The sequence below is a fragment of the Oncorhynchus nerka genome, linkage group LG4, assembly GCF_034236695.1.
Source record: "Oncorhynchus nerka isolate Pitt River linkage group LG4, Oner_Uvic_2.0, whole genome shotgun sequence".
NCBI classification, from domain to species: Eukaryota; Metazoa; Chordata; class Actinopteri; order Salmoniformes; family Salmonidae; genus Oncorhynchus; species Oncorhynchus nerka.
In genome coordinates, this window is record NC_088399.1 from 48667769 (window position 1) to 48681003 (window position 13235).

A 13235-nucleotide genomic window follows, 5' to 3' on the forward strand; every position below is an offset into this window, starting at 1 on the left:
ACAGTTCATTCGCGTTGTTTTGCTAGCTATATCGCTAGCTATCTAACGACGTCATTTAGAGTGGCTAGCTTGCTAGCGGGTGAAATTGATGTTATACAGTGGTTAAGTTTTATATTTAATGTGTTCCTCGTAGATTTTGAGAGCGATATAGTTACACACATTTGACCAATCGTGATACTAGGGAGCTGTCACTCCTATTTAGCTCTCAGGCAGCATGACTTCTCGGCGTCCGGACAATTTCGATGGCTTAGGTTACAGGGGTAGGGAGGATACGGCTTTCAGTGGGGGTTACAGTGGAAGGTCATTTAATAATTCCTCTAGTGTTGACCTACAGAATTGGGTAACAACACCGCCAGATATTCCAGGTAGCCGAAATTTGCATTTTGATGACCGCACGCCCCCATTTGAGGCGGCCCCTGCAGCGCCTGGTGCTCAAGATACCCTGCCCACGGCTCCTCCATCCGGTAAGGGATCGACATCATGATCATTCCAGCAATGCTGGCCCTTTTCATTAACAGCAACGACAACGACACAGTATCATCACTGGGTCATGAGTGCTTCGAAAGTGAAAGCATTCACACATTTCAGCTGTCTAGCTAAAGTTAGCTTTTAAATGTTAGCAGAGTCCGTGTCAGTAGAAGACGTTTTGCTTCTTCGCCTTGAAATCGATATTTACAATAATTTACCAGTCACAGCTGATATGTGTGCAATATAGGGATTCAGTGACATTGAAGTACAAAAAAATTGAAGTACAGAGCACAAACTAGGCCTATAATGTTATTATATATATATATATATATAACAGTTTTATGGCTGAGGCATTGTTCTTTATTGCATGTACAATTGGGCCGTTAGTGTCCAACCAAGTCCAGAGAAAGATGGCTGACAGCCATTTATGTTGTCAGACAAGACCAAGAGAGAGGGAGGCTAGAGTAGACCAAGGTGCAGTTCTCAAGTAGGCAACATGGCCTTACTGGAGCATCTGTAGAGTGCAACAGAAATTTAAATGCGTGTCATTCGTATATTATAAAGTCACTTTTCTGGTTATTTGTACCTTTTTAGGTTAGTTGTGGATTTGTGAACATTGATTGATGTCAATTAGGCTTACACTCCAGCTAATGGCATATTGTTGACACAGCTCAGGATGGAGTATATTGTGGGTGTCTTTAACAATGGTAATTTCCATGTAAAACGGCCCATGAGCACCAACATATGAACTTCATAGGAGCATGTCAGATGAAAGCTAATATTTTTATTGTTGAGAAAAGTAAGGCATACATACATTTTTCAACCATTTTCCATCCCATAGAGTTAACAAGTGAAGGTAGACCTTTCAATTAGTTATAGTGTTTTTACTAATATCAATTTTGGTAACAGAATTTCAGAAAAATCGTTAATGGAATTTCTACTATTGAATTGGCTACATTGGGAAATCATAGTAGTCACAAACCACAGTTGGTTTGCTGCTACTGTCTTCCCTTCCACTGGCATTCTGTTATGTTCAGCTCATAACTGTTTTCTTTTTCTGTCGTCTGGTGGTCAAAGCAATAGTGTGAAAAGTCTAGACAACCCCTCCCTCTTCCTCTATCTCTTTCTCTCTCCAATTAATGTAACTTCCCCCGGCTCTTAATGAGACCTATTCATGAGCCCCCTCTCTTTCCATTTACTGTAACCAGCATCCTCACCCACATTTAAAAGTACTTGAGATTTGGTCAGTCTGCCTTGTCCAGCCTTGTTTTCAACGTCCACAGACGTCTGGACCAGCCTTCATTTGGCCCAAAAATAGACGTCCATGACTGGTTCAGATTTGGTCCGATCCGTAAAGACGTCTATGTTCACAAATTTGGACAGCACAGTACAGTTCATCTCCATCGTTCATTGAAGTTGATGGTTCATTTATAACAAAACCTTTCAATATTGCCAATCATTTCAATGAACCATTTCACTAGTAAAGTGGAAAAACTCAAGGGAAACAACAGTGAACCATTATATCTTCGTATAAAAGATCTAATAATGAAAGTGAAGAATTGCCTGTTTAGAATTTGATCTAGTTCGTGTAGGAGAGTTGGAAAAACTATTGTTATCCCTTATAAGATTGCTGTCAGAGTGCATTATAACTGCAGTACAATGCAGTTAGAGTTCAGTCTAATTGCAGTATGCTGCAAATACTGCGTCCAAAATAACACTTTTTTTTTTACTTCAGTCATTTTGCAGTGTAACTGCAGTTATTCTGCAATTACTGTGTTCAAAATACTACAGTTGACTGCACTTTTACTGCAGTGTATACATTTCAATCTCATTAAGGGTATTTATCAATAATGATAAGCCACCAGGTATTCTCAACCTTGATTGGAATGGTAGCAGACTGTATTGCCACCATTATTTGCTATATCTTTAACCAAAGCCTAAAGTAGTTTGTGTGTCCACAGATGTAGACGGAAGCTAAAGTAATTCCGCTGCCTAAAAATTGTAAAGCACCCTTTGCTGGCTCTAACAGCCACCCAATCAATTTGCTGCCTGTTCTTAGTAAACTGATGGAGAGAATTGTGTTTAACCAAATACAATGCTATTTTTCAGAGAACAAGTTAACTGCTGACTTTCAGCATGCGTATAGAGAAGTGCACTCAATTTGTACTGCACTGACCCAGATGACACATGATTGGTTAAAAAAAATGGAAAATAACCTGCTAGCACATGGTTGGATAGTTATTTATCCAATAGAACCCAGAGAATATTCTTCAACGACAGCTTCTCTAAGATCAGATATGTCATCGCTGACACCCCATTCTTTCTGCAGACATCTTTTGAATCATCATTCTGAGTGGATATTTAATATTTTTTGGGGAATGCGGTGCGAAAACTGAGGGAGATTTTTCCAAAATTCTGTTACCAAATTTTGCATCTGCGCAGTTCTTCCAGTAAATGTGTTTTTGAAAAATGTTCAGTGTAAATGTTTTTTGTTTGACATTGATTTCAAGTGAAAAATTCGGAGTCTCAGCGCAATTCCCATACTGTGGAATTGCCCACATCTGACTAATACGTGTGCCAGATACTCGGTTTGTAAACAACAAACACAATTCAAATAGTCTGCTGCTACACTACTCAATCTGTGACGCTCAAAATAGTTATAAGAAACTATTACTTATTAAGTGACTATAGTCACTTGAGTGACTATGACTTATTAAAATAGAGCAATAAATAAGGTTTGCGATTAAATGTTGCTGTTTGATATTCACATGTATTTGTTCTTTCTCTTTCAGAGCAGTTGAACAGATTTGCTGGATTTGGTATCGGGCTTGCAAGGTAATTCAGTGTTTGGCCTATCCACGGCAGTAGTTCACCAGTAATGTCAAGAGATGACTATAATCCAACATTGAATTCATAAGAAAGAGAAAAAACGTTTCTACGAAAATATATTTACATCATTGAACATTCCATATACAGTAGAAGTGTAATATTCATTTATTCACACAATGACTTCTTCTTCCAGTCTCTTTACTGAAAATGTCCTGGCTCACCCTTGCATTGTGTTCCGTCGTCAGTGCCAGGTAAGCATACGGTCAGGTTAGATACTGTATGTGTTCCACCTCAGTTGTAGTCTTTAGACTTTTCTACCATACAATATATCAATCTTCCTGGGTATATCACAGTTGTCCATTAGAATTCTCCAGTGCGCATGAAGTAAGTATGAATGAAGTAAGTAGTAATATTAAATGTTCATTATTCCTAATTCTGTTTTTTTTTTTTGTGGCTTCCAGGTCAATTATCATGCCAGGTGCTACCATCTGTCCCCATTGACTGCTGTTAGTGTGATGTATAATGTCACCAAGAGTCAGGTAATAAATGTTTTTCATGATCCCAACATTCACAATTAGTCCTAACAGACAGTGTATCGCAAGAAAACGTTCAAAGGATATTGAAAATGTGAATTCGGGGCTGGCATTTTGTTTTTATGCCGGTATATTGTTGTGATTTCTCTGCTCGCAGGGTCCTAAGGCCTTATGGAAAGGAATGGGCAGCACCTTTGTGGTACAAGGAGTCACATTGGGCACAGAAGGCATCATTAGTGAATGTACTCCACTACCACGGTATGGATTATATTTTAGAGAAGAAACCTAGCTAACGGGTCTGAACAAATATTGTCCTTAGTCATCGCCTGATCGCCCACCATATCATATTCCTTATGGATTAGCTTTGACAAGACTTCAATGAGCACATTTTTAAAATGTTTTTTTAATGCTGTTGATAAAAATCGAGCACATCTACTGCGAGTCATTTTAGATGCCGTTAAGTGTCAAACTTGCATTCACGTTGTAATGTAGCCTCTACCAGAACATGCTGAAGTGGCCGATTCTACTCAGAGGGGCCATATATATCAGCTTCCAAGGTTTCCAGTGAGATGAGCAAGACGTCCCAGTACCAAAATCAAAGACCACTAAGGGGGGGGGGGGGACACAAAACATAATACAAAACTATCGCACATACTTCAACAGTAACTGTTCAAGCAACACAAAAACTAGTTTCAACCAATCTTTTTAAATTCTTAAAAGTCACAATCCTGTTGAATCTCGTTATTTGAACATATGCAATAAACAAATATGAACTGGTACCATGGATAGAGGTCTGACTATGTTTGTTTCCTCAGGGAACTCTCCCACAAATGGAACCCCAAGCAAGTTATTGGGCATTTGGTTCTGAAAGGGTAATACAATTTATTTGCTTTGTTTTATAATGGATGGTTTTCATACTGTAAAAAGTAGTGACAAAGTATGTTTGGTGAAAGTGGGGATTCAGTTGCATAACTATTGATTGCCAATGGATATATTTCTCAAAACGGTGCAGTGTAATTGAAGGGACTTTACCCTTAGTAAATGCTGGTATCAGATGGTGTTGATAATATCTTTATTTCGGTAGAATCTTTTGAACAGTCATTGTGTATCTCTCTTTCTTACAGTTTGACCTATGTGGTTGCCATGCCATTTTACTCAGCTAGTCTCATTGAAACTGTGCAGGTCAGTGAGTCCATACTTATATGAATGATGATCCGTTTGTGGTCGGTTGTATTTTGGCCATCGGTATCGCATCTATAACTCCCCTCCACTTTCTAACTGACTTTCCCTAAAACATAAAGATAATCGTGAGCGTGAAGACAGTGGTGTAAAGTACTTAAATTAAAATACTTTAAAGTACTGCTTATGTAGTTTTTTGTGTGGTATCTTTACTTTATTATTTATATTTTTGACAAATTTGACTTCTATGTTTACTAAAGAAAATAATGTACTTTTTACTCCATACATTTTCCCTTACTCCCAAAATGCATAGCAGGACAGGAAAATGGCCCAATTCTTGCACTTATCAAGAGAACATCCCTGGTCATCCCTATTGCCTCTGATCTGGCGGACTCACTAAACACAAATGCTTTGTTTGTAAATTATGTATGAGTGTCCCCTGGATATCGGTACATTTTAAAAACAAGAAAGTGGTGCCGTCTGATTTGCTTAACATAAGGAATTTGAAATGATTTATACTTTTACTTTTGATACTTAAGTATATTTTAAAACAAATACTTTTAGACTTACTCAAGTAGTATTTTACTGGGTGACTTTCACTTTTACTTGAGTTACTTTCTATTAAGGTATCTATACTCTTACTCAAGTGTGACAATTGGGTAATTTCCTACCACTGTGTGAAGATCGTTCTTTTACCAAAGATAAATATGATCTTTATGTTTTTGGGAAACTCCACCTTTGTCAGTATCAAAGAATCAGTACATTTTACGATTCCTTTGCAGATCTGGTCATTCCAATCCAAACACACAAGCAAATATAATTTCAGGCTGTTCTTAACTATTCTGCCATACCATACCAATGCTGTCCCTTGTTGTGTGTCCCCAGAGTGAGATCATCCGGGACAACCCTGGCATCCTGGACTGTGTGAAGGAGGGTGTGGGCCGGGTCATGGGCATGGGCATCCCCCACAGCAAGCGCCTGCTGCCCCTGTGGGGCCTCATGCTCCCCACCGTGCTCCACGGGGTCCTCCACTATGTGGTGAGCTCCACCGTGCAGAAGCTAGTGCTCTTCCTCCTGCGCCGGAGGAGCCCGGCCAAACAGCCCGTGGACGGCTCGGAGACCGTCCAGACCATGCTGGACGCCTACTTCCCTGAACTCATGGCCAGTTTCGTGGCCAGTCTGTGTGCCGACGTCCTCCTCTATCCGCTGGAGACGGTGATGCACAGGCTCCACATCCAGGGCACGCGCACCATCATAGACAACACGGACCTGGGCTTTGAGGTCCTGCCCATCAACACGCAGTATGAGGGTATCAGGGACTGTGTGAATGTGATCCGGCGAGAGGAGGGAGCCCTGGGATTCTACAAAGGCTTCGGCTCCATCGTGGTGCAGTACTCGCTACACGCCGCCGTGCTGCAGATCACCAAGGTGATCTATTCCACCTTGCTGAAAAATGCTTAAAGCAAAACAATGGAATATATTCCTAAATGTTTTTTGGGGTGGTGGTTCCCCCCTTTGAAACCTGTTTTTTTTTCTCATGTGAGTCAGGGTTGTGCTCACTGCAGAGGATGTTGTCCTAAAAAAAATGGAGGAAAAAAGGAAAATACCAAAAGATGACTTGTTTTTTTTCTGTCCAGAAGCACATTTCAAGTGGTGTTCCTCACGTAATTGTCACCACTTCCACTGTGTCACAAAGCACTTGATATGTTCTATAACGTATGGCATCAACAAATATCCCCAAATAGTCATGGAAGTTAAGTGTATATTTCCTTCTATCTGTCAAACAAACTCATCCTGCCATCATTTATGTGAAGTATCAGTCAGTAGTCTTTTCTGCAAATCATGTTGACACACGCTTTCTTTGCGCTTTTCTGCTTTGTATGAATGTGACAATCTGTTGGTTTTTGGGTTTGTGTTAGCACTAGCAGATAATGGATTGTGCCAGAAATGTATGTACAGAATGTCTTTAAATTATTCTTTGCTTTAGGAGTGATAATGTTGTGTGTGTAGGTATGTATCAAGTTGTTCACATTTTGGCATCCACAGAGTACAGTACATTGTAAATTTAGGAACAATTTAAAGATATTTAGTACGAGACTAGGAACATGAGCAGATAATGTATAATATGTGCAGATGGATGATTGAGTTCAGGGATTTTAAATGATTGAACTGCCTCTAAGTGTTTAAGGACTTTACTTTCAGAGTAGGGAAATGTATAAGATCGCTTGAGAACCTTGCTAAAATTAAATGGCTGACTTATATTTGGTGTGCGTTTGTGTAATTTGAACAATGAGTTCTCCAATGCCAAGGACTGACAGCGATAAAGTAGCTGACTCCAAATGCAGTAGGATACCAACCAGCATTCAGATAGTTTACCTCGGAGACATACACCAATTGTTCAAAACATTAGGAGCACCTGCTCTTTCCATGACAGACTGACCAGACTGACTTTGCCTATTAAATCAATTTCAGTCAGTGTAGATGAAGGGGAGGAGACCGGTTAAATAATGATTTTTAAGCCTTGAGACAAGGATTGTGTATGCGTGCCATTCAGAGGGTGAATGGGCGAGACACAAGCTAGAGTAGAATAGGACTTTATTGTCCATCCAGGATGGACATTTTTCTTTGGCATCACCTTCCATTAAAAGGATCGCAGATTTAAGTGCCTTTGAACGGGGTATGGTAGTAGGTGCCAGGCACACCTGTTTGAGTGGGTCAAGAATGGCAACGCTGCTGGGTTTTTCCACACTCCACAGTTTCCTGTGTGTATCAAGAATTGTCCATCAACCAAAGGACATCCAGCCACCTTGACGAATTTGAATTTGAGTCAGCATGGGCCAGCATCCCTGTGGAACGCTTTCGACACCTTGTAGAGTCCATGCCCCGATGAAGTGAGGCTGTTCTGAGGGCAAAAGGAGGTGCAACTCAATATTGGGAAGATGTTCCTAAGGTTTTGTACACTCACTGTATATGTCTCTGATTTACATGTACTGGACCTCAGTATAGGGCTTTTAATTGTTGTATACAACGTTCCATCCACCCACACTAGTCTCGTCTACCAGCCAGCTCTACACACAGGTAGATATTATATTCCCAATAAAAAGCTTTTTGGAATTCAACTAATAATTATAGTGGAAATCATAGGTAGGCAAAAAGTACTGTATCAGCCATCATAAGGGAGGTATGAAGAATTCTGCTCTAGGTACCAAGGGAGTACCCGGGGCAGTTACACTGAACAAAAATATAAATGCAACATGCAACAATTTCAAAGATTTTACTGAGTTACAGTTCATATAAGGAAATCAGCCAGTTAAAATAAGTTCATTAGGCTGTAATCTATGGATTTCACAACTGGGAATACAGATATGCATCTGTTGGTCACAGATACAATAAGAATAAAGTTAGGGGTGGATCAGAAAACCAGTCTCAGGTGTGACTGGGGCTATTGCGGTGACGTGTTACCGCCACACTGGCAGCCATGAGTCATGACCGTAGTATCACCTTTCGCAGCAAGAGGCCGCATGCTCCTCAAACAGTGGTGGATGCTTGGAGTGAAATAAGAGTATCCTACCCAAAAGGCGGGAAAGCGCCTTCCATTCGCTATTTGATAATGGGCCATTCGAAATCAAAACTAATTTAACACAGTATTAGTAAAGACAATATTACATTGAGAATAGTCTGATGGGTGATAATATGATCACTTTATGAGAGAACAGTGTGTGCAGCCTGAGGCAAGGAACAGGGGGCAAGCTTTTTTTGTGACTTTCTCAAGTCATCAATAGCCTATAGTCACATCATGCAGCCTATTTATGTATTGATTTCTAAGACATTCTAAGGTTTGAATCAACACAACTAAAGTTGCCAAATAAATCTAAATCTAGCGTAACTCACTCAGGAATGGGAAAAATATATATATTTTTTTTATTCAGCTAAATTTAATTATATTCTTCTTACTATAAAATCATATAATATCAAATAATGGCAAGGGACTTATATGCATATCTTGTCTGCTAAATGAACAAGCCTACAGCCTATGCTATGTGAGAATGCTGTTCATCGACTACAGCTCGGCATTTAACACCATAGTACCCTCCAAGCTCGTCATCAAGCTCGAGACCCTGGGTCTCGACCCCGCCCTGTACAACTGGGTACTGGACTTCCTGACGGGCCGCCCCCAGGTGGTGAGGGTAAGCAACAACATCTCCACCCCGCTGATCCCCAACACTGGGGCCCCACAAGGGTGCGTTCTGAGCCCTCTCCTGTACTCCCTGTTCACCCACGATTGCGTGGCCACGCACGCCTCCAACTCAATCATCAAGTTTGCGGACGACACAACAGTGGTAGGCTTGATTACCAACAACGACGAGACGGCCTACAGGGAGGAGGTGAGGGCCCTCGGAGTGTGGTGTCAGGAAAATAACCTCACACTCAACGTCAACAAAACTAAGGAGATGATTGTGGACTTCAGGAAACAGCAGAGGGAACACTCCCCTATCCACATCGATGGAACAGTAGTGGAGAGGGTAGCAAGTTTTAAGTTCCTCGGCATACACATCACAGACAAACTGAATTGGTCCACCCACACAGACAGCATCGTGAAGAAGGCGCAGCAGCGCCTCTTCAACCTCAGGAGGCTGAAGAAATTCAGCTCGTCACCAAAAGCACTCACAAACTTCTACAGATGTACAATCGAGAGCATCCTGGCGGGCTGTATCACCGCCTGGTACGGCAACTGCTCCGCCCACAACCGTAAGGCTCTCCAGAGGGTAGTGAGGTCTGCACAACGCATCACCGGGGGCAAACTACCTGCCCTCCAGGACACCTACACCACCCGATGTTACAGGAAGGCCATAAAGATCATCAAGGACAACAACCACCCGAGCCACTGCCTGTTCACCCCGCTATCATCCAGAAGGCGAGGTCAGTACAGGTGCATCAAAGCTGGGACCGAGAGACTGAAAAACAGCTTCTATCTCCATTATTTTATTTTACTAGGCAAGTCAGTTAAGAACAAATTCTTATTTTCAATGATGGCCTAGGAACAGCGGGTTAACTGCCTGTTCAGGGGCAGAACGACAGATTTGTACCTTGTCAGCTCGGGGATTTGAACTTTCAACCTTCCGATTACTAATCCAACACTCTAACCACTAGGCTACCCTGCCGCACTTATCTAAAATAGATCATGGATTGTTATATATTAAATTGATGTATTATTAAATTGGATTTATTGGAGATGCTAAATGTGTTTATGTTAATTATTGGTCAATTACTATGAGACCGAAAGTCTTGCATGACAAGAGCCAGCTGATAAATGATCAGGACCGCCAGAGCACTAGTGTGTGAACACCATTTGCCTCATGCAGCGCTACACATCTCTTTCGCATAGAGTTGATCAGGCTGTTGATTGTGGCCTGTGGAATGATGTCCCATCTCTGGCAGGAACTGGAATATGCTGTTGTACACGTAGATTCAGAGCATCCCAAATGTGCTCAATAGGTGACACGTCTGGTGAGTATGCAGGGCACGGAAGAACTGGGACATTTTCAGCTTCCAGGAATTGTGTACAGATCCTTGCGACTATGCATTATGCTGAAACATGAGGTGAGTGCTGTGGATGAATGGCACTACAATGGGCCTCAGGAGGATCACGTCGCGGTTACGCTGTGCTTTCAAATAGCCATCGATAAAATGCTATTGTGCTCATTTTCCCTAGTTTATGATGTCAACTCTGTTCACAAATTGACATCAGCAAACCGCTCACCCACATGATACCATACAGCAATATGGCTGCCATCTTCCCGGTACAGTTGAAACCGGGATTTATCCATGAAGAGCAAACTCCTCCAGTGTGTTAGTCGCCATCAAAGTTGAGCATTTGCCCACTGAAGTGGGTTACATTGACAAACTGCAGTCAGGTCAAGACCCTGGTGAGGACGACGAGCACGCAGATGAGCTTCACTGAGACGGTTTCTGACAGTTTGTGCAGAAATTCCTCTGTTGTGAATACTCACAGTTTCATCAGCTACCCGAGTGGCTGGTCTCAAGACGATCCCGCAGGTGAAGAAGCCGGATGTGGAGGGGCTGGTGTGGTTACACGGGGTCTGGTCTACGGTTGTGAGGCTGGGTTGGAAGGACTGCCAAATTGTCTAAAACTATGTTGGATGGGGCGTACGGTAGAGAAATTAACATTCGGTTCTCTGGCAACAGCTCTGGTGGACATTCCAGCAGTCAGCATGCCAATTGCACACTCCCGCAAAACTTGAGACGTCTTTGGCAATGTGTTGTGTGACAAAACGGCACATTTTAGAGTGGCCTTTTATTGTCCCCAGCACAAGGTGCACCTGTTTAATGATCATGCTGTTTAATCCGCTTCTTGATATGCCACACCTGTCAGGTAGATTATCTTTGCAAAGGAGAAATGCTCACTAATAGGAATGTAAAAAACATTTGCTCATAAAACATGGGACCAACACTTTACATGTTGCGTTTATATTTTTGTTCATTGTAGATATCAGGCGACCACAAGAGCTGCTCTCTCTCCAGGGGAGGCTAGATTGGTGGTCAAGTGTAAGGTATGCTTCAGGCTGCATGTGTTAGTCTGCCCAGTGCAGAATATACCCTCACACACAGACCGATGTCTTCATTATGATAAAGTGGTCTGACTAAGCTCAAATGTCAGTAATGGCCACAGTTGTGGGAACTCCATTTTTGAGAAAAGTGGAATCATCTTATTTGATTTTGATCAATTTGTATGATAACTCTTTGGTGTGTTGTCAATCAGAGGTGTACCCTTTTCAATCTGAGTACATAGTGGTTATTCAAACTGAGATCAGATCAGATTTTATGGAATGTGGTGAGTGGGTTGAGATTTCTTCTATGTTAGATGAATTGACCATTAGTTTAAAGTACATGCCTATATGATTCATACTGTGAGTCACAGTTTATTTTGTTCATGTGATCATTTTTCATTTATGGAGGGACATTATGGGTAAAAAATGAAGGGGATTTGAGAGAGTATAAAAGATGCCCGATCACTGAAATGTTCAGTTCTCAAATTAACACAAAGATGAGCAAGGCACTGATTGGTAAATGACTGAATTTTACAATTGATTGGTAACTGATTCAATTGAACACATGTTGACTTTGACAGCTTTCCTGGCTTCTTTCTGACATGTTGTAATTGTGGTATTGGTCTGTGTGTCGAATTCATTTTTTGCAGGTTATGTCACACTGGCTTTTGCAGTGTACCTTGCTGACAGCATTTCAACAATGCATAAGGGATGTCTCCAAAAAATGCAGGATGAGGCTATAAATGATATCATACCAAAATATAACATGGATGTAAGTCAGATTTCTAAAAGTTTGTTTCTTTGAGTGTATTAATTATCTTATTGATATTAGGTTTGTACATTCTGAGATTCCATGAGGTTTGAAACACCTACGTGGTTTCATTTGCAGGCAATGTGGAAAACGCACTGTGGAAGTTGGAGACCGAAGCATTATAACAAGGTAAAGTCTTAATATCCTATCGGTTGGATTTGACTTAGACCAAATGTTTTTTTTTTCAATGACTTAAAGCCATCATATTATACATTTCATTTCACTCTGCAGACAATCCTGCCTAATTGCATTTTCAAATGGTCTCACTGCCCACTGCCCAGTGGAAAATGCGTTAATTACACACGGATGAATATGGAGGAATTGAGGAAGATACAATGTAGTTTGGCATCTTCTGCAAAGGTGAGTATTTTGAACATTCTTATCTGTCATATTTTCCATATTTGTCTGTCATTGTTATTGTTATGACAGACAGTAATCACATGGGGTTTCTCTGAAATCAAAGGTACAACTAGTATTGTCTTTGATTGTATGTTTGATTTCCACAGGGTGAAGAGTGTGGGAATCTGAAGGGCATTCCGAAACGGCCATGTAAACGTGCACAAGTTCCATGCAAGTTCTTGGAATGCTGGCAAATTTTTGTATCTGCAAACCTGATTGATAATTTTTTTTAAATCATAGCCACATTTAAAACCAGCAGCAAAAAATCTGTTTGATATTGTTTTATAAATAAAATATTAATCAATTGTTTATCAAGTATTTTCTGTAAAAGTACTTATGCAACCTTCTTCGGTTAAATCTACCTATGTTCTATATGATTGCTTATTTTCAGATATTACATTTTTCATTTCAACTTATTTTTTATTTGGTTATTTCAGGTTTGCTTAA

General features: G+C 40.9%; 1 protein-coding gene and 1 long non-coding RNA gene across 2 annotated transcripts; both read left to right on the top strand.

The window, feature by feature from the left end:
* The first annotated feature begins 14 nt into the window (after positions 1-14).
* LOC115126692 (mitochondrial outer membrane protein SLC25A46) lies at positions 15-7270 on the top strand. The gene is made up of 8 exons (XM_029656342.2): positions 15-464; positions 3261-3303; positions 3491-3548; positions 3759-3836; positions 3988-4088; positions 4646-4702; positions 4955-5012; positions 5895-7270. The coding sequence occupies exons 1-8, from the start codon at positions 215-217 to the stop codon at positions 6468-6470; spliced, it is 1221 nt and encodes a 406-aa protein (XP_029512202.1). The 5' UTR covers positions 15-214; the 3' UTR covers positions 6471-7270.
* A 3093-nt stretch (positions 7271-10363) lies between these two features.
* Positions 10364-13187, top strand: LOC115128954 (uncharacterized). Its single transcript, XR_003863572.2, has 6 exons — positions 10364-10517; positions 11518-11581; positions 12229-12350; positions 12468-12518; positions 12621-12749; positions 12896-13187. It is a non-coding gene; the product is annotated as an uncharacterized LOC115128954 (long non-coding RNA).
* The last annotated feature ends 48 nt before the right edge of the window (positions 13188-13235 follow it).